This window comes from Elephas maximus, chromosome 25 (assembly GCF_024166365.1).
Source record: "Elephas maximus indicus isolate mEleMax1 chromosome 25, mEleMax1 primary haplotype, whole genome shotgun sequence".
NCBI classification, from domain to species: domain Eukaryota; kingdom Metazoa; phylum Chordata; class Mammalia; order Proboscidea; family Elephantidae; genus Elephas; species Elephas maximus.
This window is the reverse complement of record NC_064843.1, coordinates 34360873-34385065: the sequence shown is the minus strand read 5'-3', so window position 1 is coordinate 34385065 and position 24193 is coordinate 34360873. Positions and strand designations below refer to the sequence as shown.

The 24193-nt window shown below is 41.2% G+C and overlaps 1 protein-coding gene across 2 annotated transcripts in view; it reads right to left on the bottom strand.

Annotated features, from left to right (window-relative positions):
* Positions 1–23839, bottom strand: part of TRPC4AP (transient receptor potential cation channel subfamily C member 4 associated protein) — an 83284-nt gene extending 59445 nt beyond the window's left edge. For both annotated transcript variants that reach the window (XM_049868780.1, XM_049868781.1), the window contains exons 1-3: positions 23610–23839; positions 4355–4483; positions 1350–1466 (exon numbers count right to left, since the gene is read on the bottom strand). In XM_049868780.1, coding sequence (XP_049724737.1) covers positions 1350–1466; positions 4355–4483; positions 23610–23777 — 414 coding nt within the window. In that variant the 5' untranslated portion in view covers positions 23778–23839. The remainder of the gene's footprint in view (positions 1–1349; positions 1467–4354; positions 4484–23609) is intronic.
* Between the last annotated feature and the right edge of the window lie 354 nt (positions 23840–24193).

The window sequence follows — 24193 nt, the reverse complement described above, 5'->3', positions numbered from 1 at the left end:
AACTGACAAACAAGGAAAAAATTATAACACCTATGACAAAGGAACTCAAAAAATTAAGAGTCCTTACAAATCAATGGAGCCCTGATAGCACAGCTAGTTAAGAGCTCAGCCACTAAGCAAAAGGTCAGGAGTTCGAGCCTACCAGCTGCTCCTTGGAAACCCTATGGTCGCTTTGAGTCGGAATTGACTCAACAGCAATGGGTTACAAATCAATAAGAAAATGGCCCAATAACCAAATAGAAAAAGATGCAAAAGACATTAATAGGCAACTGGCAGAAAAGGTAATACTTATAAACACATAAAAAGGTATTCAATCTCAGAAGGAAGTATATTTTTTAAACTATGAAAAAATACTATCTCATCTCTGCTTAGTAAATATTAAAAATACTCAAAACATACTGTTTGGTGAAAGGGGCTTCTGGGTGCTAGTAATGTTTTATTTTTTATCTGAGTGGTAATGACAAAGGCGAATTTATTTTGGAGTAATTACTGGTGTACTTTTTGGTATGCGAGTTATACTTCAACAACAAAGTCCGTAACAATACACACTGTGTTGGTGATGGCCCGGGTAAACAGATGTGATAGCGCAGTTAAACAGATAACTCTTATACTTTGTTGTTGCAAGTGTAAGTTAATAAAACCTCTTAGGTGTAAACTGGCAAGCTTACAAACAACAGAAGACATATGCTTTGATAGCAAAGGTATATACTCGCATGTACATGAAAGTGCTTAATGAAGATCTTTACTGCAACATTGTTCATAATACCAAAGGTATAAGAAAAAACGCTCATCGATTGGGGCCTGGGTGAATAAATTATAGTGTAATCATATCATGGAATACTAGATACCTATTTAAAATAATGAGGCAGAGTTATATTTACTGAAATGAAACTATCTCCAAGCTAGAGATACAAAGCTACATGGAAAAAAGAAGGCACAGAACAGTGTATCCACTAGTTAGTATGCAGCTCTTATGTGGGAGAAAATCAACCTAAGGTGGTGGGGCTGGGGGCTGCACACGCACATACAGAGAGGGCACGTTTGGAAGGACGTACAAGAAACTAGCAATCACTGCTGCCTCTGAGGAGTGGACACTAGGAAAATGGGGGAGATACACTTTTCACTGGTATCTTTTTTTAAAAGGTGGATATATTATCAACTCAAATAAATAAAATTTTTCTAAAATATGCTGCTTCAACACAGGTGAGCACCACTGAGCTTGTAAAAGTTAAATTTTTGAAATGTGTGCTATAAATTCTGAGATGTTTTCCTGACTCTCATTTCAAGAGTTAAGTTCTGAAACCATTTAGTAGTAGCAATAGCAGCAGTGATAATAAACAGCTACTTACATCAACACCTCCAAACAAGTCAAAAATATAAGTATTTGGATAAGTAGTTTCTTGGGTAAGTTTCCTCTCTTCAGTAACAAATGCCATAGCCTCCATGGAGAGAAGAGGAGAAATTTCCTAGTTAAAAAAAAAAACAAAAAGTATACAGACATTCAGCTCTAGTATCTAAAAGACCAGAAACCAAAACATCAGAACCATTCGATCAACCCAAAGAACTGTGAGAAATAAAAGGTGGTAATTTCAAGTTACTAAGTTTTAGGGTGGCTGGTTCTGCAGCATCAGATAACCAAAACACCTCCTGTAGGAAGTCCTCCCAGAATCCCCTCTGCCAGAAGCAATCCGCTGCCCTTTTGAGCCCCCAAAGCCATCTGTAATTCATTTGTGGGATTTAGCACTTTTACTTCCCAACTGTTTACAAATTTACATTACTTCTTCCCTAGACAATCTGCTCCTTGAAGACAAGACTAGAAAGGAGTTCTCTTTATAGGCCTCATAGGTCCCAAGATGCAGCACGCGTTAAATAAAGGTGGTTTATAGGGTTGTGGTAGTGATATTTTTAGATGCCACCATAGTGGCTCTCAAATTTGAGCCACAGAATCCTTTGTTTATACAGAATAAAGCTAACAGAAAAAAAAAAAAGTCTTATTGAAATGTTGGTATAATAATAAAGGTAGTAGTAATAGTTAATTTTTATGTACCAGGCTTGGTTCTAAGCATTTCAGGTATTATCTCATTTAATCTTCACAATACTGTAAGTTACTACTATCCCCCCACATTTTGCAGATAAGGAAATTGAGGCACAAAGAGGTTGCGAATGTCATGCAGCTTGTATGCGGTGGAGCCAGGATTTAAACCCAGATAGTCTGACTCTAGAATTAGCGCTTATAGAAGAAAGCAGAGCTATTTTGGGTAAAGCAGGGAGGTGGAAGAAGTCTAGGACCCTACTATGTTTCTCCTTAGAAGCCTCTGAGGAAAACAGCAGCAGTGGGCTCGTGCAGTGGTTCTCAAACTTTAACGCACGTCAAAAACACTTGACAGGCTTGTTAAAATCCAGATTGCTGGGCCCCATCCCCAGAGTTCCTGATTCACTACGTCTGGGGTAGGGCCTGAGAAAGTACATTTCTAACAAGCTCCCAAGTGACGCTAATGCTGACCACACTTTGAGAACCACATGTGGATAAAAAGTAGAACTGCCTCTTAAAGAGAAAGCCTGCCATGTGCCAGGCACTGGGCTTTTATACTTTAACACATTTAATCCTTAAAATAACTCAATAAAGTAGGTATAGTTTTACCCAAGTTACAGGTAAAAAACAAAACAAAAAAGTTAAAAAAGACTTGCCCAAGGTCACAGACTCTGCAAAAGACCACTTGTAAAAGACTAAACCACTGTCTCTGGGTCTCATTTTTCTCATCTGTAAAATCAGAATGTAATTTCTGCTGGCAACATAATACAGTACAAGCTTGGTCTTTGGAGTAAGACAAATCTGGGCTCACACATAGCAGCCACAAGGCTTTGGGTGGGTATTGCTCAGTTTTCTCTTCCTCAAATGAAAAACGGAATGTAGAAGATACCTGAATTTTGCCAGTCCAACATCTCTGAGCCACTCTTCTTCAAGTAACGACCACCCCATTTCTCTGGGGATGTACCCTTCCCCTGTTTCCACAAGGTTCTGCTGGGGCTGCCTAAGAGCACCTCAGGCCCAGCCTCAGGGGCAGGCGATCAGGCCTAGACAACAGTCTCTCATCCCTCTTGCCTCAGCGGCTGGCACAAGCTGCAGTAATGTCACCTTACAGCTGTGATCATACGGAGAAACATGAAGCCACACACCAATGTCAAAGCAGGAGATGGGAGGCCTGACTCTGCTCGGCCCCTGAATTCACACCTGTACTTTCCAGTTAAGTGAGATGATAAAGAACCTTTTTCTGCTTAAGCTAGTCTGAGTTTCTGTTACCTGTGATCAAAACACTCTTGATTATTACAGGGAAATATACCACCTACCTCATAGAGTTACCGTAAGAATTAAATATGCCTGGCACTCAGTAAATACTAGCTGGGTGAATAAGAAATGGTCACACAGCAAGCAGTCACAAATGTTAGTTTCCCTCCTCCTTCTGCCTCCACCCCATATCTCAGAGGTTTTGCAGGAATCAAATGAAATAATGTATAATTCTTTACAGAGTATTTTTAACCAACTGAAAGAGGTTATCATTATTTCTATCCTAATCAAACCATGAGAAGATCAAGAATAAAAAAGTCTTTTCTTAAAAGTAAAGACTCAACTTATTTAGTGCTTATTATGTTTTGGAATGGCTAATTCTGTGATATAATAATCAGAATTTCACCTCTGAAAAACATTATATCATTCAGTTTCATTTTGGTCAAATACAACTAGCAGAGGTTTTAACTACAGCCAGAGCTGGTTCCCTAAATTCAAATTTGGGGCCACCCCAAAGTAAAGTTTGAATATGGTAATGCTAAACTTACAGAATCAGAAACTCTGGGGTGGGGCCCCGCACTCTGTTTTAATAAGCCCTCCAGGTGATTCTGCTGTACACTCAAGTCTGAGAACAACTGCTGTCGAATAATGTCTCTGCACAATTTCCACTCATCTGTCAACCATCAAGCCAGGCCCTTCAATCTTCTTAGTCACAATTTTCAACAACCACAACGCCCCTTCCTTGCCCCTTCAGCAATATGGGATCCTTTAAACCCTGTTCAAAAAGCATGTCATCCAAATAAATTCCAGGGCACAGTGCTGATCTCCCAAATTAAGCAAGCGCTGCCACAAAACATGAGTGAATAAAGACCAGAAGGATATACAGTGGAAATTCAATGATGATTATCTCTCAAGCGTAGGATTAAGATGATTTTTATTTTCTTCTTTGTACTTTTTCTGAACTTCCCAAAGTTTCTATAGCTACTAATAGAGGCTTTTAAAAAAAGCAGATAGCTTGTGTCACTTGGAGGCCCAGAATGCAGTCCCTCCAAGAACCCTAAGAGTTACCTTGAGGATGTTTTGGCACTCAACGAAGTCACTGTGGAGGTGGCTGGTTGCATACAGTCTAAGGAGGAGCTGAGGAATTCCACTCCATTTGGATTGTTTGTCCCTCTCCGTCAAAAATGTTTCAGTGAACTGTGGGTCAAAAGAGAGAGAAACATTTCACTAGTGAGGAAAGAGCTCCCAGCAGATATGGGAAAGGGAGCAGCTGCCTCCCAAACTCACCCAGGACAAGTATCTCAAATGCCTCTTGCTATAAACAGATTCTCAAAGGCCTATAATCTAAAAGTCCAGCTCCTTGCCCTGTGATACAATCCCCTTCATAATCTGTCACCTATTTGCCAACATCACCTCTCTCAAATGCACATTCAATCCTAACGTCTATGTTCTCCCTTTGTACATGTTCCTCCTCCTGCCTAAAACATCCTCTTCTGTTTTTCCTACCTGGAAAGCTCCTTCTCCAACTTCAAAAAATAAGATAAACAGCTAGAAATTTTCCCTGACTGGCCTTGCTCTCTCCTCTAAGTGACTAGGTGCCCCTCCTAATCTAACAATTCAATAATAAATAAGACAATTAAAAAATGGGCAAAGATTCTGAATAGTCATTTCTCCAAGGAAGATACACAAAATGGCCAATAAACACATAAAAAGATGCCAGGCATCCTTAAGTCATCAGGGAAATGCAAATCAAAACCATCATGAGATGCTACTTCACCCCCACTAGGACAGCTAGAATCAAAAAGCCAGAGACAGTAAAAGCGCAGGCAAGACTGTGGAGAAATCAGACCTCTCATATACTGTGGAGGGAAGAAAAATGGTGCTGCCACTTTTTTGGGTGCAGCCAGTTTGGAAAACTGGCCTTTCATAAAACAACAGTGTTATCACATGACTGATCAATTCCACTCCTAGATATATACCCAAGAGAAATGAAAACATTTCCACACAAAAACTTGTACACAAACGTTTATAGTGGTATCAATAGCCAAAAGGAGGAAACATCAAGGGATGACTGGGATAAATGAGATGTGGTGTATCTATACAATGGAGTATTATTTGGCCATAAAAAAGAATGAAGTGCTGATACACGCTACCGTGTGGATAAACCCTGAAGGCATTATGCTAAGTAAAAGAAGTCAGTCACAAAAGGCCACATATTTCATGATTCCATTAACATGAAATGTCCAGTACAGGTAAATTCATAAGAAAAAAAGTAGATTAGTGGTTGTTGGCAGCTGAGCAGAAGGGGAAACTGGGGAGTGACTCCTAATGGGTATGGTGTTTCTTTTGGAGGTAACGTTCTAAAATCGATTGTGGTGATGGGTACATAGCTGTGTACGTAGTAAAAACCAATGACTTACACACTCTAAATGGGTGAATTGTGTAATGTCCGTAAATCACATCTCAACAAAGCTGTTCTAAAAAATAAATTATGGGTGTAACGGTTGCCTAACTCTATAAACTTACCGAAAATCATTTACATCCATTTAAATGAGTGAATCTTATGGTATTATAAATTACACCTCAATAAACCCGCTGCTGCCGAGTTGACTCTGACTCACAGCAACCCTGCAGGACTGAGCAGAACTGCTCCCACAGGGTCTCCAAGGAGTGGCTGGTGGATTTGGACTGACGACCTTTTGGTTAGCAGCCATACCTCTTAACCACTGCGCCACCATGGCTCCAATACCTCAATAGCTGAGTGAAGTAAGTAAATCACAAAAGGACAAATACTGTGTGACTTCACTTACATAAAAAGACAAATAGAGATCAATGTTTATTAGTGGGCAGGAGGAAAGGAGAAAAGGGACATGGTTATTGCTTATGGTGCACTGAGTTTGTTTATGGTGATGGAAAAACTGGGTTGCACAGCCAATTAATGTTAATCGATGTCAATAAATTGTACACCTGTAAAAAGTTGAACTGGCAAAAGTTGTGTGATAGACACATTCAGAACAATGACAAAAAAGAGCGTAGCCGTTGAGTCTGCTTATGTACAACCAAACACCTTATGGGATTTGGTTCCTTGGTTTAGAGGTTTAGGGTCATGGTTTCATGGGGTATGCCACTTAATTGGCCTAATAACATGTTTAGTGCATCTGTTCTACCTCCTAGTTCACTAGGTAGTGCCTCGGGTCTTAAGAGCTTGCAAGCAGCTACCCAAGTTTTATCAATTGGTTTTTATTAGCCTGGAGCAAGAGAGGAAGAAGGAAAAACAGGAACAGGAGGAGGATACGCAATGTGTGGCTAATTGCCTCCAAGAATAACTGCTTCCTCTGCCATGAGACCGTAAGAACTGGGTGATACTCAGCTACCACTGCTGAACGTTTTAGTCAAAGATTCTACAGAAGAATCCTGATCAAAAGGGGGAAAATGCAGAATGGAATTTCAAATTCCCATGGACTCCAGACTTTCTGAAGCCACTGAGGCTAGATGAACCCTGAAACAATAATTTTAAACAAAACAATAATTTAGCTTAACTAGTAAAGAATGTTTGCCTTGTGCATCGTGCTCTTTTAAGAAGTACCTACGTGGAATCAAAATGACAACAGCCAACTCAAAGGATTAGATAGGAAACTTAGGGGGCAAATGAGCTTAGGTTAATGGGGAGGAGGCACAGTTCAGAAAAGGAGTGTGAGAATGGTTCAAAACTTGAAAAATGTAATCACCGTCACTGAATTGTAAATGTAGAAATTACTGGATTGATGTATGTTCTGCTGTGTGTATTCTCAACAAGAAAAAATAAATTAAAAAAAATTATACCTCAATTTTTTTTTTAAGTTGGTTTATACCTCAATAAAGCTGTTAAAACAGAAAAGAAACATTAAAAATAAAGCAGAGAAAAAGAACATAAAACATGTGGGACATTTAAAAAGCAAATATTAAGCAGGTACATTTAACCCCAAAATATTAAACGTTCCAATCAAAAGACAAAGCTTGTTACACCACTTACTAGAGACACAGTTTACAGAATGGCTGAATGTAAAGGAACGGGAAACAATATACGATGTAAACACACACTGAAAGAAAGGCGGTGTCATGGATTGAATTATGTCCTCCAAAAAAACGTGTGTATCGATTTAGCTGGGCCATGATTCCCAGTATTGTGTGGCTGCCCTCCGTTTTGTGATTGTAATTTTATGTTGAAGAGGATTAGGGTGGGACTGTAACACCCTTACTCAGGTCCCCCCGCCCCGAAATTTGTGTATTAACTGGGTTAGGCCATGATCCCCAGTATTGTGTGGCTGTCCTCCATTTTGTGATTGTAATTTTATGTTGAAGAGGATTAGGGTGGGACTGTAACACCCTTACTCAGGTCCCCCCGCCCCGAAATTTGTGTATTAACTGGGTTAGGCCATGATCCCCAGTATTGTGTGGTGATCTTCCATTTGGGGACTGTAATTTTGTTAAAGAGGGTTAGCATGGGATTGTAACACCACCCTTATCCAGGTTACTTCCCTGATCCAAGGTAAAGGGAGTCTCCCTGGGGTGTGGCCTGCACCACCTCTTCTCTCAAGAGATAAAAGGAAAGGGAGGCAAGCAAAGAGTTGGGGACCTCATACCACCAAGAAACCAGCACCAGGAGCCAAGTGCATCCTTTGGACCCAGGGTCCCTGAACCTGAGAAGCTCCTCAACCAGGGGAAGACTGAGGACAAAGACCTTCCTCCAGAGCTGACAGAAAGAAAAAGCGTTCCCCTGGAGGTGACACCTTGAATTTGGGCTTTTAGCCTACTTCACTGAGCGGAAATAAATTTCTCTTCATTAAAGCCATCCACTTGTGGTATTTCTGTTATAGCAGTACTAGACAACTAAAATACCAGTCACATCTCTGATCTAATGTAAATAGAGTTTCCCTGGGATGTGGCCTGCACCACCTCTTATCTTACAAGAGATAAAAGGAAAGGGAAGCTAGCAGGAAGTGGGGACCTCATACCACCAAGAAAGCAGTACTGGGAGCAGAGTGCATCCTTTGGACCCAGGGTCCCTGTGTGGAGAAGCTCCTAGACCAGGGAGACTGATGAGAAGGCCAACAGAGACAGAAAGCCTTCTCCTGGAGCTGATGCCCTGAATTTGTACTTTTAGTCTACTTTACTGTGAGGAAATAAACTTCTCTTTGTTAAAGTCATCACTTGTGGTATTTCTGTTATGGCAGCACTAGATGACTATGATAGGTGGTATAACTATGCTAAAACCAGCAAAACAGACTTAAGGCAAAGGCCATTACCAGCGGTATTTTCAAAAACAAAACCAAAACCACTGCCGTCGAGTTGATTCTGACTCATAGCCACCCTATAGGACAGAGTAGAACTGTCCCACAGAGTTCCCAAGGAGCACCTGGTGAATCTGAACTGTCATCCTTCTGGTTAGCAGCCGCAGCACTTAACCACTAAGCCACCAGGGTTTCCAGCGGTATTTTACAAGAATAAAAATGTCAACCAGCACAATGTAAAAATTCTAAATTTGAATATATCTTATATATATATGTAATTTATATATATATAAATGTATCAACATATATAAGCAAAAATTGACAGGGCTATGAAATAGGCAAAACCGCATTTATAGCAGGATATTTTTATATATCTCTCAGGCACAAAATTAGCAAGAATATAGAAGATTTTAACACAAACAACAAAATCAACATATGTAAGTACTACATCTAATATCTGCTCTTTACACATCCTTTACAAGTACACAAAAAACATTTACAAAAATGACCCCTGCTGGGCAACAGGGCAAATGCCAACACATCTAAAAGAATTAAAATTGTAAAGGTAGTTCCTTGACCACACTGCAATTAACTTAAAATATGTAATAGAAAGATAACTGTAAAATTCCCAGCTTTGGGAATTAAGAAACATACTTTTAAAAAATGGACGAGTCAAAGATGAAATCAAATTGGAAATCTGAAAATATTCTGAAATGAACAATAATGAAAATACTATCAAAACTCATGGGGTGCAACTAAATTGTGCTCGGTGGCTAGCATAAACCTGATACTAAGGCCTGTCAAAGGGAAAATACAGGCCAGGCTCACTCATGAACACGGAGGGAAAAAAATCTTAATATAAGCATTAGTGAATAAAATTTAGCAATCTATAGAAGAATATCATTTGTATCAGAAATTCAAACTTGGTCTAATATTTGAAAAATAATTTAATGTAATTCTCCACATTAATAACAAAGGACAACAATTATTTGAATATCACAATTTATGCAGAGGAAGAATTCTGATAGAATTCAACATCCACTCATGATAAATTCAAACTCAGAAAAGACGGGAACTTTTAATAACGGGTATGCGCAGAACACCTACAGCAAACATAAGACATAGTGGTAAAATGTTAAGGGTTTCCCTCTTAGATCCAGAACATGCCACTCCTCCTAGGATGGTAAGATGCAGTCTCACCATCCTTGCTTCTAAGGAGCATTCTGGTTGTACTTCTTCCGAGATAGATCTGTTCGTTCTTTTGACAGGAGGTCCCAGTCAGCACAGTAAGGCAAGAAAAAGAAATAAAATATACAACATCTGAAAGGATAAATAAAAGCATCATTTGCAGATGACATATTGACAGATGATTATATACGTATACAATCCAAAAGAACCTAAAGATAAATTATTAAGAGCAATATAAACATAAATCTTGTTTTTATATTCCACCTATACTTAGAAAATACGATTTTCATCAAAAAAATGTCAAATGCCAAAGAATAAATCTAACAAGTTACATAAGATTGCTACATAGAAAACTATACAACATTATCAAAAGAAAATAAGGAAGACCAAAGAAAAGAGAAAGAGGAGGGAGAAGGAGACCGAGAGGGTGAAGAGGGAAGGAAGAAAAGGAGAGAGTAAGGAAGAAAAAGTGAGGGGGGGGCAGGAGGTAAATAGGGGGTAGAGAAGAGTGGGAGGGAAAGAAAGAAGATAGTACTAGGTCTGGGGACTGGAAGGCTTAATAATCTAAAATGTCATTTTCAGTATGATTTTTATACAATGTACAAACCAAAAAAAAAGGATATTTTTGGTAAATGCTAGGGTACATACAACAGTGCAACAACTAAAAAACAGGAACGTGGATACATGTGTATGTATGTATGCACGTAAGTGTACAGGAGTATATACGTGTGTTTATCTGTTGTTCTTTGTAGGTGCCATTGAGTCGGTTCCAACTCACAGCAACCCTATGTACCACAGAATGAAAAATCGCCCAATCCTGCACCATCCTTACAATTGTTGTTATGCTTGAGCCCACTGTTGCAGCCACTGTGTCAATCCAACTCATTGAGGGTCTTCCTCTTTTCCGTTGACCACGTACTTTACCAAGAATGGTGTCCTTCTCCAAGGACTGATTCCTCCTGATGAAGTGTCCGAAGTATGTAAGACGCAGTCTCGCCATCCTTGCTTCTAAGGAGAACTCTGGCTGTACTTCTTCCAAGATAGATCTGTTTGTTCTTTTGACAGTCCATGGTATATTCAATATTCTTCGCCAATACCACAATTCAAAGGCGTCAATTCTTCTTCGGTCTTCCTTATTCATTGCCCAGCTTTCACACGCATACGATGGGAATAAATATACCATGGCTTGGGTCAGGCGAACCTTATCTTCAGGGTGACACCTTTTCAACACTTTGAAGAGGTCCTTTGCAGCAGATCTGCCCAATGATGTGCATCTTTTGATTTCGTGACTGCTGCTTCCATGGGTGTTGACTGTGGATCCAAGTAAAATGAAATCCTTGACAAATTCAATCTTTTCTCCAATGATCATGATATGGCTTATTAGTCCAGTTATGAGGATTCTTGTTTATGTTGAGGTATAAGCCATACTGAAGGCTATGGTCTTTGATTTTCATCAGTAAGTACTTCCTCAGTAAGTGTGTGTTTACAGGTGGCATATATAGATATCCCCCACATGTCTGTCAGTTTGTCGTACTGTGGGGGCTTGTGTGTTGCTGTGATGCTGGAAGCTATGCCAGCGGTATTCAGATACCAGCAGGGTCACCCATGGAGGACAGGTTTCAGCTGAGCTCCCAGGCTAAGACACACTAGGAAGAAGGACCCGGCAGTCTACTTTTGAAAACCATTAGCCAGTGAAAACCTTATAAATAGCGGCCGAACACTGTCTGATATAGTGCTGAAAGATGAGCCCCCCAGGTTGGAAGGCACTCAAAAGATGACTCGGGAAGAGCTGCCTCCTCAAAGCAGGGTCGACCTTAATGACGTGGATGGAGTAAAGCTTTCGGGACCTTCAGCTGCTGATGTGGCATGACTCAAAATGAGAAGAAACAGCTGCAAACGTCCATTAATAATTGGAACCTGGAACGTACAAAGTATGAATCTAGGACAATTGGAAATCGTCAAAAATGAAATGGAACGCATAAACATCAATATCCTAGGCATTAGTGAGCTGAAATGGACTGGTATTGGGCATTCTGAATCGGACAATCATATAGTCTACTATGCTGGGAATGACAACTCGAAGAGGAATGGTGTTGCATTCATCGTCAAAAAGAACGTTTCAAGATCTATCCTGAAGTACAGTGCTGTCAGTGATAGGATACTGTCCATACGCCTACAAGGAAGACCAGTTAATATGACTATTATTCAACTTTACGCACCAACTACTAGGGCTAAAGATGAAGAAATAGAAGATTTTTATCAGCTGCTGCAGTCTGAAATTGATCAAACATGCAGTCAAGATGCATTGATAATTACTGGTGATTGGAATGCGAAAGTTGGAAACAAAGAAGAGGGATCAGTAGTTGGAAAATATGGCCTTGGTGATAGAAACAATGCCGGAGATCGGATGATAGAATTTTGCAAGACCAACGACTTCTTCATTGCAAACACCTTCTTTCACCAGTATCAACGGGGACTATACACATGGACCTCGCCAGATGGAACACACAGAAACCAAACTGACTACATCTGTGGAAAGAGACGATGGAAATGTTCAATATCATCAGTCAGAACAAGGCCAGGGGCCGACTGTGGAACAGGCCATCAACTGCTCATATGCAAGTTCAAGCTGAAACTGAAGAAAACCAGAGCAAGTCCACGAGAGCCAAAATATGATCTTGAGTATATCCCACCTGAATTTAGAGACCATCTGATGAACAGATTTGACGCATTGAACACTAGTGACTGCAGACCAGACGAGTTGTGCAATGACATCAAGGACATCATCCATGAAGAAAGCAAGAGGTCACTGAAAAGACAGGAAGGAAAGAAAAGACCAAGATGGATGTCAGAGGAGACTCTGAAACTTGCTCTCGAGCGTCGAGCAGCTAAAGCAAAAGGAAGAACTGATGAAGTAAAAGAACTGAACAGAAGATTTCAAAGAGCCTCTCGAGAAGACAAAGTATTATAATGACATGTGCAAAGAGCTGGAGATGGAAAACCAAAAGGGAAGAACACGCTCGACGTTTCTCAAGCTGAAAGAACTGAAGAAAAAATTCAAGCTTCGAGTTGCAATAGTGAAGGATTCCATGGGGAAAATATTAAACGACGCAGGAAGCATCAAAAGAAGATGGAAGGAATACACAGAGTCATTATACCAAAAAGAATTAGTCAATATTCAGCCATTTCAAGAGGTGGCATATGATCAGGAACCGGTGGTACTGAAGGAAGAAGTCCAAGCTGCTCTGAAAGCACTGGCGAAAAACAAGGCTCCAGAAATTGATGGAATATCAGTTGAGATGTTTCAACAAACAGCTGCAGCGCTGGAGGTGCTCACTCGTCTATGCCAAGAAATATGGGAGACAGCTTCCTGGCCAAGTGACTGGAAGAGATCCATATTTATGCCTATTCCCAAGAAAGGTGATCCAACCAAATGTGGAAATTATAGAACAATATCATTAATATCACACACAAGCAAAATTTTGCTGAAGATCATTCAAAAATGGTTGCAGCAGTATATCGACAGGGAACTGCCAGAAATTCAGGCCGACTTCAGAAGAGGACGTGGAACCAGGGATATCATTGCTGATGTCAGACGGATCCCGGCTGAAAGCAGAGAATACCAGAAGAATGTTTACCTGTGTTTTATTGATTATGCAAAGGCATTCGACTGTGTGGATCATAACAAACTATGGATAACACTGCGAAGAATGGGGATTCCAGAACACTTAATTGTGCTCAAGAGGAGCCTTTCCATAGATCAAGAGGCAGTTGTTCGGACAGAACAAGGGGATACCGACTGGTTTAAAGTCAGGAAAGGTATGTGTCGGGGTTGTATTCTTTCACCATACCTATTTAATCTGTATGCTGAAGAAATAATCCGAGAAGCTGGACTATATGAAGAAGAATGGGGCATCAGGATTGGAGGAAAACTCATTAACAACCTGCATTATGCAGATGACACAACCTTGCTTGCTGAAAATGAAGAGGACTTGAAGCACTTACTAATGAAGATCAAAGACCACGGCCTTCAGTATGGATTACACCTCAACATAAAGAAAACAAAAATCCTCACAACTGGACCAGTGAGCAACATGAAATAAACAGAGAAAAGTTTGAAGTTGTCAAGGATTTCATTTTACTTGGATCCACAATCAACAGCCATGGAAGCAGCAGTCAAGAAATCAAAAGACGCGTTGCATTGGGCAAATCTGCTGCAAAGGACCTCTTCAAAGTGTTGAAGAGCAAAGATGTCACCCTGAAGACTAAGGTGCGCCTGACCCAAGCCATGGTATTTTCAATTGCATCATATGCATGTGAAAGCTGGACAATGAATAAGGAAGACTGAAGAAGAGTTGACGCTTTTGAATTGTGGTGTTGGCGAAGAATATTGAATATACCATGGACTGCCAAAAGAACGAACACATCTGTCTCGGAAGAAGTGTGGCCAGAATGCTCCTTAGAGGCAAAGATGGCGAAACTGCGTCTCACATACTTTGGACATGTTGTCAGGAGGGATCAGTTCCTGGAGAAGGACATCATGCTTGGCAGAGTACAGAGTCAGTGGAAAACAGGAAGACCCTCAAGGTGGATTGACACAGTGGCTGCTAACAATAAGCTCAAGCACAACAACGATTGTAAGGATGGCGGAGGACCGGGCAGTGTTTTGTTCTGTTGTGCATAGGGTCGCTATGATTTGGAACCGACTCGACGGTACCTAACAACAACAACAACATATAGATATATCTATATATAAGTGCATCCATATATAGTCATACATGCAATAAAGCACATAGAGGGCACAGATATTTAATAAATAGCTCAGAGAATTGGTTTACGGGGTCTGAAGACTTAGGACCACAGTCTCGTGGGACAACTTGGTCAATTAGCATAATATAGTACATAAAGTTTATGCCCTACATTCTATCTAAGTGAGTAGCATCTGGGGTCTTAAAAGCTTGTAAGAGGCCATCCAAGATACAACCATTAGTCTCCACACATCTGGAGTAAAAGAGAATGAAGGAAACCAAAGGCTCAGAGAAGAAACTAGTCCACAGGACTAACAGCTTACAGGAACCATGACCTCATTTACCGAGACTAAAAGAACTATATGCTGCCCAGCTACCACTACTGATCATTCTGTTCAGGAATACAATAGATGGATCCTGATAGAATGGGAGCAAAATGTGGAACAGAATTCAAATTCTTAAAAAATCCAGACCTACAGGACCAGTTGAGACTGGAGGACAACCTGAGGCTATCGCCCTAAGATACTCTTTAAACCCTGAATCAAAATTATTCCATGAGATTATCTTTTAGTTAAATAACAGATTGGCTCATAAAATAAAAAAATCATCTGTGAGCACTGCGCTCCTTTAAAAAAAAGCCATCTATATGGGACAAAAAGGTCAACATTTACCCTAAAGCAAAGATGAGAAGGCAAGGGCACAGGGAAACTAGATTACTGGGAACAGAACAACCAGAACAGAAATAATGAGAAAGTTGACATAGTGTGTAAAATGTAACCGATGTCACTGAACAAACTGTGTAGAAACTGTTAAATGGGAACCTGATTGCTCTGTAAACTTTCACAAAGACATAATGAAATATTTTTTAAAAATTGTACAAACTCATTTTAAAATGTGTATGGAAATGGCAAAGGACCAAGAAAAGCCAAGGCAATCTTGAAGAGAGCTAAGCAGGAGAACGCACTCCTACTCTATACAGTCAAGCCAAAATCAATGTGTATAGTTACAGAAAACAAGACAGTGTGGTCTAAGCACACTAGTGGCTAAGAACTTGGCTGCTCACCAAAAGGTCAGCAGTTTGAACCCACCAGGCACTCCCTGGAAACCCTATTGGGCAGTTCTACACTGTCCTATAGGGTCACCATGAGTTGGAATCAACTTGACAGCAATGGGTTCGGTTTTTTTGGGGGGTGGTATCAGCACAAGGATAAGTAGGCAGACCAGTAGAACAACACAGACAAGATGATGCATATACGAACTGTGGATACACAAATACTTGACTTATGACAAAGCTGACACTACAGAGCAGTGGCACGGAGTGGGGGAGGGACTTTTCAAACAATAATGTTGGGTCTACTGGATATCTATATGGAAAAACCTCACACCACACCCCAAAATTAATTCCAAATGGAGTGTATATCTAAATGTCAAAGGCAAAACGTTAAAGCTTCTGGAAGATAAAGAGAGTTTCTCCATGATCTTAGGGTAGGCAAAGGTTTCCTGAACAGGATACAAACAGCACTAACCATAAAGAAAATGGTGATAACAATGAACTGTATTAAAACTAGCCATTTGCGTTCATCAAAAGATCCTCTTAGAGACTGAAAAGGCAAGCTACAGAGTGGGAAAAAATATTTACGAAACATCACTACAAAGGGCTCATATCCAGGAAATGTAAAGAACTTCAAATCAATAAAAAAAGACCCAAAAGAAAAATGTGCAAAAGATTTAACAGGCAGTTCACAAAAGAGAATGTCCGAATGGCCAATAAAACGTCTCAACCTTATTAGTCATCACAGAAATACGTGTTAAAGCCATAACGAGATACCACTACACGCCCACTGTTGTTGTTGTTAGGTGCCGTCAAGTGGACTGGCACTCATAGCCACCCCCTGTGACAGTGCAGAATTGCCCCATTGGATTTTCTTAGCTGTAATCTTTACAGGGAAACCTTGGTGTTATAGTGGTTAAGTACTATGGCTGCTAATCAAAAGGCTGGCAGTTCGAATCCACCAGGCGCTCCTTGGAAACTCGATGGGGCAGTTCCACCCTGTCCTATAGGGTTGCTATGAGTCCGAATCAACTCGATGGCAACAGGTTTGGTTTTTTTGGTTAATCTTTACAGAAGCAGATTGCCAGGTCTTTCTCCCGCAAAGCCTCTAAGTGGGTTTGAACTGCCAACCTTTTGGTTAGCTGCTGAGTGCTTAACCTTTGTGCCACCAGCGCTCCTTACGCACCCACTAGAATGGCTAAAATTTAAGAGACTGACAACATCATGGGTTATGAAAGTGGAACAACACAAACTCACATATGCCGCTGATGGGAGTAGCAAATTAGTACAACCACTTAGGAAACTGTTCAGTAATAGCTACTGAGGGTGAACCTACGTCTGTACTGACATGAAAGATCTCTAAGAAACATTTTGAAGTGAAAAAAGCTAGATGCACAATAGTGTGTATAGTATACCACTTGTGTATCAATAATAACAAAGGTATATGTATACACACATTTGCTTTTCTAAGTTTAGAATGGCTTCAGAGGGATACACAAGAAACTGATAACCGTAGTTAACAGATAACCACTCCTCTGTGAGTGGAACTGGCAGGTCCTAGTAGAGGCAGTAGGGCTATTTGCAAGGGATACTTACTTTTCTTGGTAAACTTTTGGTACATACACATATGTTATCTACTGAAAAAACACATTACCTCTGGTGGGGAGGAATGGGCACAAAAGGAGCTATTGGTAATGCTTCATTTCTTAAGCTTGGCAGTGGGTACACGGGTGTTTGCGGTATTGCTCATTATAAGTTTTCTGTAGGTCAAGTATTTAACAATCAAATTAAAAAAAATAGTCTGTCACACTGTAGATGCTCATTTAATAATGTTAATTACCTTTCTTACCCTATACCGTATTCCCAACCTAACTGAACTTACCTCCCATCTTTCTCCCATACAGACATTTCTCTTTCACTTCCCCATCTTCTAATAGCCAGTTTTGAGGACTGTCTCAGTGGTGTACTTTAGAGCCAGAAATACCTCTGCTACTCTGTTCAAATCCCACCCATTTTTCAGAATCAAACTCATCTCAAGTATTTCACGAAGCTCTCCAAAGCAATCATTATCCAAACTTACAGAAGTGAAAAATGTCTTTTAAAATTGGAAAAAGCCAGACTCAAAGGACAGTATGATTCCATGTGTATGACAGTCAGGAAAAGGGCAAAAGAATGACAGAAAACAGATGAGTGGTTGCAAGGGCTAGCGCTGGGGGAGGGGCTGACTACTACAAAGGAATTTTCTACATTCTGATTGTGGTGCTGGTTACATGACTACATGCTTTTGTCAAAACTCAGAACTGTACACGAAAAAGAGTAAATTTTACTGTGTGCACATTACACCTTAGTAAAAAATTAGGGGAAAGAACTGCTTTTAACTCCAACAACAACAAAAAATTACACCAAACAAATACAATTGTTGTATACTATATGGCTCTGCTATAAACAATAATTACATAATAATAATGCAAATATTAACACACTCAGCCAAAACTGTGATGTAACTACACTGGGAGGATGATAAAGATAAAACATGTGATACAGGGTGAAGTGAACTAAATCTCAATCTTCCACAGGAGAAAGAAAATAGATAATGTCTAAAATTAAAAAGGTAAGGAACAGCCTTTTAAGCATGTTGTTTAGAAATACTGGCTCTCCTAGCTCCTAGACACTTTCCCTCCAAAAGAAACAGCTACAGTGTGGACAGTGAGTAGTTGCCTCAGGAGCGTGAAAACTGGGGGTGAAGTGTAGGTTAGACAGTGCTGTTTTTGTTACAAGCCTTATGATACTCAGATTCTCCCAGTCACACTCCAAATATTCAACTTCAAAAGGAATTTCTTTTACTAATTCTACATTGTCCTACAAAGCATTTACTCATTTAAAAATAAGGATTTGGCTGAAGGAACCCCCGAGACTATAGTCCCTGAACACTGCCAACTCAGTACTAAAACCAATCCTAATGCCCACTTTTCAGACAAAGATTAGATCTATAAAACAAACAATAACACACATGAGGAACATGCTACTTAGTTCAATCAATTATATGAGACCAAACGGGCAACTCCTGCCCAAAACCAAGATGAGAAGCCAGGAAGGGACAGGAACTGGATGAATGGACACAGGGAACCCAGGATGGAGCGGGAGCGTACTGTAATATTATGGGGATTGTAACCAATGTCAAAAAGCAGTATGTGTATAAATTTCTGAATGAGAAATTAACTTGAGCTGTAAACTTTCAGCTTAAGCACAATAAAATTAAAAAAAAATAATAATCATTTGGATCTTGTTCTCCCTATTTTTTTTTTTTATAAGCAGCTGAGCACCATGATGAAAGCGCCACCATCCAGGTATCTTCACAGTTGAATTAGTGGGAGGTGTAGTATGGGGTTTCTCTTGGAGTACATGTAGTTTGACAGCTTAAAGCAGTGGTAATTTCTTCCATCATGCTCCCTAAACTGTCAACCTGTTTAGTAAATGTGACATTTCCAGATAGTTATAATTTCATTGACTTATTTTGTCTTCATTGCTTTTCCTTTTAAATAATTAAAGGTTGAGTTCTATAAACATATACCTTATTTATCTGTATAATTCTAAGATATGCCTCAAAATATCACAGTAAGTATACATAAACAGGCATCTTAAAGGACAATGAATAAAGATTAAATACCTTGATAAATTATTCTGATAACAAATGTTTACCACTGAATACCCGTAGACATTTTAACGAGATTCATTTGTTTCAATGTAATTAAAAGTGAATTGGAGGCTTGTGAAAAAAAAAAAAAAATCCTGTTTAAGTTAATGGTATTTACATTTTAATTTACGAGAATTTATCCTATTCAGAGGTTTTTTGGTATCAAATTACCCTTGACATGCAAGGGAAAACAGCTTTGACTTAAACCCCTAGGTTTCACAAATACCAATGCTTTGAATGAAGACTATAGAAATTAAAAAAAAAAAAATTAAAGGGGGGGGTCAATCTAAAGAAAAAGTATTAAGCAAATATAAGTTAGGTAGAATTTACATATGCCAGTAATCATGAAATGAGCAATGACTGGCACTTGAGACTGACAACAGAGACCCCATAACCCAGTCTGTCACCAGACTGCCATGCTAAAGGGGTGTCTCTAGGAGTCATGACTTGAAACATGAGTGACACTGCACCAGAGTCTAGGTTTCACCTAGTCTATCCCTTTCTCTCAAAGTCTACTGATCAAGCAGGGCCATAACAAGGAATCTGAGTTTGATTCTAACTGCAATGTGATGCCATTGGAGGGTTTTAAGCAAGGGATTTATAAGATCTGATTTGCTTTAAGGCTCAAACGTGCTGATGAATTTGAAACGGCTCTGTAAATGGTAAAGGATTATGCCAGCATGTTTTATTACCACTACAGAGGGTAGAATGAAAGGGAAGGAAGAAAATAAGGCAAACTGAAATCTAATTAGGGCAGGCCCATTATAAATCATGTTGCCAGCGGTCTTCTTCCAAGCTTCTCTTAAGTCTCATTTAGGGAGACGGGGAAGACTTGGGGAATATCAAGTTTGGTGAGAGGAATCAGGAGTCTGATTTTCAACACATTAAACCTGAGTGCCCACTAGACATCTAAATAGAAATATTGAGAAGGAAGCTAGATAAACCGACCTGCGGCTAAAGGGAGAAATCAGGATGGAAATACAATTTAAGATCCATCAGAATACTAAAAAAAAAAAAAAATCACCAATCCATCAGAATATTTTTAAAAAAACATCACCGTCAATGCTGACTCACAGCAACCCTACAGGATAGAGGAGAACTGCCCCATAGGGTTTCCAAGGAGCAGCTGGTGGATCTGAACCGCCAACTTTTTGTTTAGCAGCCAAACGCTTAATCCACCATGCCTTTGGTGCTCCAATATAGAATATTTAGTAATAATTATATTAGATAACCTTTATAGCATCTTTATTATGTTTGAGACGTCACTTTAAGTGCTTTATATGTATTAACTCACTGATCCTCATGACAAGCTTAAGAGGTCAACCAGCCAGTTGCCGTCTGATCAATTCCGACCCTCATGGCACCCTACAGTTTCAGAGTAGAACGGTGCTTCACAGGGCTTTCAATGGTTGTGACCTTACCAAAGTAGATCACTAGGCCTCTCTTCTGACGCACCTCAGGATGGATTCCAAAGGCCAATCTGTCAGTTAGTAGCCCAGCGCTTAACCCTTTGTGCCACCCAGGCAGCCTCTGAGGAAGTTAGGTCCTATTTATTATCCCTATTTTACAAATGAAGAAACGGAGGCATAAAGACATTAAGTAACTTGCCTAAAGACACATGGCAAGTATGTGCCAGATTCGAACTTAGGCTATCTGACTCTGGAACTCTTTAAAACCATGGGACTGTCCGAGGAGTGAATATGGACAGAGAAAGAGGAGGACTGAGCCCTCAGATACAGCACTGCAATTCAAAATATTTATTATATATCAAGTGGAGCCCTGGTAGTGCAGTGGTTAAGAACTCAGGCTGCTAACCAAAAAGTCAGCAGTTCGAATTCACCAGCTGCTCCTTGGAAACTCTATGTGGCAGATCTACTCTGTCCTATAGGGTCGCCATGAATCAGAATCGACTTGACAGCAACAGGTTTGGTTTGATATCAAGTACCTGGCACTGTTTCAGACTCTGCAGATACAAAGAAAAATAAGATAGTCCCTCAAGATGCCCAGTCTAATAACTAATAGCCAACAGCCACTAAACCAAACCAGAACCCCGGTGCTGTCGAGTTGATTCCTACTCATAGCGACCCTAAAGAATAGAGCAGAACTGTCCCCCCAGTTTCCAAGGCCGTAAATCTTTACAGAAGCAAACTGCCACATCTTTTTCCCACAGAGCAGATGGTGGGTTCAAACTACTATGTGCCACGTACTGGTCTAAGCCTTTTAGACATTATTTCACTTAATCCTTCTAAGAGCCCTATGAGATAGATGTTATTATCACCATTTTAGAAATGAGGAAACTGAAGCTCAGAGAGGTAATTTAATCTAGGTTACTAAACTAGTAAATGACAGAAGGATTCAACTGAGGTCCACCTTACCTCAAAATCTGGCCTTTCCCTAGTATACCACAAAGCTGAGCTATGGAAACATGCGTGAGGAAATAATACATTCTATGGGGCAGGAGAGAGGGCATGGCAAGGAAGAGATCAAGGAAAGTTACCAGGAAAACAGACATTTGAAAGAACAGATGGTGTCTAAGTTCTGGGCAGGTGTCTCCATCTGAACCTCTGAAACAGCTCCCATACCTGCACATAACAATCGATTACCATGATAACCAGCTAACTAGGCTCAAGGATACTCCAGTAGTTTTCTATCTGGTGGGCTTTTCCAGTCTCCTCCTACTCTATCATTGGAAACAAATTAAGTTTCCTAAAATGCCTCATTCACCATGTTAAAGAACTTCTGTGGCTCCCTACTGCCTCAGGGCACAGAGGATTACCAACATGGGCATTTACGAGCAAATTACCTAACCTCTCCCGAGCTTCAGTTTCCTCGTGTGTGTCGAGATAAAAATCCTAACCTCTAACTCAAAAGACTAAGAATTAAATGAAGATGCTGTATACCTTGCACAATGCTTGATCCAAGTATGTGCGTAGTAAAGGTTGGTTCCCTTTCTGCCTGTCCCTACACACCCAGCTCAGTGAGGTATTTGGCTTCAAGGACAGAGTAAGTATTTCCAGGATCTTCTCAAGGCAAACGGAGAGGAATCCAAAAGGAAAAAAAGCTGTTCATTTGTGGTTGTTTGATGTCCAGGAAATCACTGCTCACCCAGAACTGTTCCTTCATCTGTAACCAACACACCCACAAACCATCTACTCTTTATTTTATTCTGTCTTTTAGTCATTTGAGTAAGGATATTCAAATAGTTCAATTTTTTTTTAAATATATAAAATCATACTGTGAAATGTCTCATTCCCGTTCTGTCCCCCATCTACCCAATTCCCACTCTACTCCCACCAACCACTTCTATGAGTTTCTTGTGTATCCTTCAAGAGTTTCTGTCTTAAAATTAGGCTAATGTTTTACAGGTGTGTTTACAACGGAAGTTTTGGCAACGTGGTGGGAGGGAAGTGAGACCAGAACTCTATCCATCCTACTTTATATTAAAGCTATCTTTCACTCATTCAAAAAAAAAAAGTACTTATCATATACTGGGTACCTATTATAAACCAGAGACCAAGTATAACATAACTGAGTACCCTTCAGCCCCAGAAACGCACTTAATGCTTTACACAATTGTCTCCTTTGACCCTCACAACAATCTTAAGAGGTAGGTTACTAATTACCGCCTCCATTTTACAAATGAGGAAACCGAGGCACAGAAAGGTAACTTGCCCAAGCAAGAGAGCGAGGAGTGCTTTGAACCCAGGCCTGTCTGACTCCAGAGTCCTCGCTCTTAACCATGACGCTCTACCTCGGCAAAACAGAGTCAGTCCCTGCACTGTTGGAGCGCAACCTGATGTGGGAAACGCGCGAGAGAAGGGCAGACAACAAAGAAATACGTAATTACAGACTAAGAAAGTAATGTGAACGAAACGAATTTGGTGCTGTGACGGAATAACAATGGGGGCCTACTTTGGAAGGTGGGGGGTGGGGTGTCAAGAAAAAGCCTCTCTGAGAAAATGACATTTATGATCCGCTTGGGAACCGCTTAGAGACTGCAATGATGACTCCCCCACCCAATTCACGAAGGAGAAACTCCAGGCTCATAGACACTAAGCAAACTCGCCCAGGGTCCCCCAGACGTGTAGACGTGGCGCAGGGCAGGGAGGATCCAAGCTCTGGGCCCAAGGCTCGTACACGCCATCAATGCCCACGGCAGCCCAGCTCCGCTCGGCCCCAGACCGAGACCTCTAGCCGTCCGCTGTCCCCAGCCCGGCCGCGGCTGACAGCAACTGAGCTGTCCGCAAGGAGACCCCGTGGCTGGCCAAGGGGGTCCAGCCGGTCCTTCGGTGGCCAGAAAAGGCCTCTTCTCCAGCCCCCGCCAGCTCCCGCCTGGTCCGCCCCGCCCCGCCCCTCCGGGCCGGCCTCATACCTGCACGGCCCGGACCAGGCCCCGGCCGGTTAGCTGGCCCTGCCGCAGTTGCAGCAGAATGTTTTCGGGCCGCGGCCGACCGCCCCATCCGCCCCAGGCCGCCGCCGTTCCTGCCGCCCGTCGTCCTCGGCCGGCCCCAGACCCAGCCGCAGCCGGCGCCGCCGCCATGTCTCCTCGTCCGACAAACAGGAAGCAAGCGGCCCCGGGGCCGCGGAGAATTCTACGGGGCGGCGGAGGGGTCGACCATAGCGCCCCCAGCGGGAGGACGGCGGAGGAGCAAGCCGCGTGGCAGAAGACGTGCGCGCCGCGGGGGATGCTGGGGAATGTAGTCTCGTCTGGGGCGGTGCAGGTGGGAAAGACACGTGGCGTTATCTGCCCCCAGCTGCGCTCGTTTTTTCCTGCCCTTCGGTTCTCACATCTTGGCGCAGTCCCCCGAGATCGAAGACAAGTGCCTGCGTGCGCACTTCCCCATTTCTTGCCCGTTTGGGGAGGTTTCAGGCACCTAACCAGGAAAAGACCCTGGGCTCCAGACCGGGAGTCAGGATGCTGGATCTGATTCCTGCCTCGGTACGAACCAGACCAAG